At 67.6% G+C, this 2,111-nt stretch overlaps 1 protein-coding gene across 1 annotated transcript in view; it reads right to left on the bottom strand.

Annotated features, from left to right (window-relative positions):
• FLT4 (fms-related tyrosine kinase 4) overlaps nt 1–2,111 on the bottom strand; it is a gene marked incomplete at its 3' end in the record, with an annotated part of 44,691 nt that overhangs the window by 9,094 nt on the left and 33,486 nt on the right. Inside the window, exons 21-24 of the mRNA XM_014538589.1 lie at nt 1,993–2,081; nt 1,720–1,873; nt 1,310–1,404; nt 646–768 (exon numbers count right to left, since the gene is read on the bottom strand). Coding sequence (XP_014394075.1) covers nt 646–768; nt 1,310–1,404; nt 1,720–1,873; nt 1,993–2,081 — 461 coding nt within the window. The remainder of the gene's footprint in view (nt 1–645; nt 769–1,309; nt 1,405–1,719; nt 1,874–1,992; nt 2,082–2,111) is intronic.

Consider the following 2,111-nt stretch of genomic DNA (forward strand, 5'->3'; position numbering starts at 1 on the left):
CCTGCCCCTCACCTCCACACACACACCTGCCCCTCACCTCCACCCACACACCTGCCCCTCACCTCCACACACACACCTGCCCCTCACCTCACCCACATACCTGCCCCTCACCTCCACACACACAGCTGCCCCTCACCCCCCACCTGCCTCTCACCTCCACGTGCCCCACATTCTGCCTGTGAGTCAGAGTGAGAGACGAAGCCTCTGCATAGTGGCCTGTCACAGACTGGACCCCTGCTGGCCCTGCCTCCCTCCAGCCCTCTCCTTCCTCTGGAGCAAACCTTTAATCAGCCGTGGGCCCTCCTTCAGGTGCCTGCCTGCCCACCTGCGTGCCACCAACCAGACACACGCACCCGTCACCCACGGGCCTGTGGCTGCCCTGTGCTGGCTGTCCAGCTCCAGGACGGACCTGGGCTGGGTGCGCCTGTGCATGAGCAGCCCCCAGGCAGGCAGAGGGTCAGCGTCCAACCTGTGGCCCAAGCCCGACTAGAGCAACGCGGTCCCTGACCTCAGCTCCCGTCCCCACTCCCTGGCCCGTACGCCTAGGCGGCCGCTTGGGTCTCTGCAGCCCTCAGACCTTCGCGTGCACAGCAGTGTCCCCCCCCCCTCCACCCCCGCCTGGCAGGAGGCCCGGGCTGCACTCACGCTGCCCTTGCGCACGTAGTCGGGGTCCTTGTAGATGTCCCGGGCCAGGCCAAAGTCGCAGATCTTCACCACGTCGCTCTCCGACAGCAGGATGTTCCGCGCAGCCAGGTCTCTGTGGATGCACTAGGGGCACGAGGAGGAGGGTCAGCAAAGGCGCCCGGGCTGGCCACAGCCACAGACCCTGGGCACCCGGGACTGGCCGTGGCCACAGCCACAGATCCTGGGCACCCGGGACTGGCCCCCGGCCACGGCCACAGATCCTGTGCATCCGGGACTGGCCATGGCCACGGCCACAGATCCTGGGCACCTGGGACTGGCCCCCGGCCAAGGCCACAGATCCTGGGCACCCGGGACTGGCTGTGGCCACGGCCACAGATCCTGGGCACCCGGGACTGGCCGTGGCCACGGCCACAGATCCTGGGCAACCGGGACTGGCCATGGCGAGGGCTCGTGAAGATGTGGGGCAGAGTCTGCCTCCACATCCAGCTCTGCCACTGACCAGCGGGAACCTTGGGAAGCTGGTCCCACCTCAGGGCTCAGTTTTGTCCTCTGCCCAGTGGGAGAGGCCTGCACCTCAGGGTCGCGGTGGGTGAGCCGGGCTGCTCACAGGGCGTGCTGGTGGGGCCCGGCCCCCTCCCCTCTGAAGGGCCTGCAGGGCAGTCACCTTGCGGGAGGCCAGGAACTCCATGCCGCGGGCCACCTGGAAGCTGTAGCAGACAAGGTCTTCCATGGTCAGCGGGCTCAGCCACAGGTCCTCGGCTGCACAGAGGAGCAAGGCGGGCTCGAGAGGGGGTCCCCTCCATGATCCCCGTCTTCCACGCCACCCCAAAGGGAGTGTTTGTTCGCCCAACTCTTGCTGCATCTCTTGCCAGGCCCCTGAGGCCCCTGGCACTAGCTAAGAAGCCCTCTGCCCGCCCCCTTCCTAAGGCACAACCCATCACACGCTCTCCCATGTAAGTGCCCTCTCCCACCAGTTCCTGGAGGAGGCCCCGGCCGGCTTGTCCCACAGCCCCCGTAGGTCACGAGGTATCTTGGTGCCGCCACATTTTGCGCACGAGGAAGCCAGGCTCGTACCTTCCTGGGTGCGAGTGGCCCAGGCCGCCTCGCCCTTGCCCATCAGGAGCCTTGTCAGGAGGGCCCTGTCACTGCTCCCCGGCCTCCGCCTCCTGTCGGCCCTGGCACCCTCCACCATGGCCTGGAAGCGCCTTCGCTGCTCCGGGGATTTCTCCTGCGGATGCACAAAGCAGGTCCGAAGCCCCGTCCCCCGAGGCAGAGGCATCACCCCAGCCCACCTCGGCACCCCGCGGGCTCACCGCGAGCTCTGGCCCAGGCAGGGCGCCCACTTACGGCGTAGGGGCTGAAGGCCTCCCGCTTGGCGCGCAAGAAGTTGGAGAGGTTGCCGTATTTGCAGAACTCCACGATCACCATGAGGGGGCCTGGGGCGGGGCAGGCAGGGCAGAGGCCGG

This window comes from Myotis brandtii, unplaced genomic scaffold (genome assembly GCF_000412655.1).
Source record: "Myotis brandtii unplaced genomic scaffold, ASM41265v1 scaffold193, whole genome shotgun sequence".
Lineage (NCBI taxonomy): Eukaryota > Metazoa > Chordata > Mammalia > Chiroptera > Vespertilionidae > Myotis > Myotis brandtii.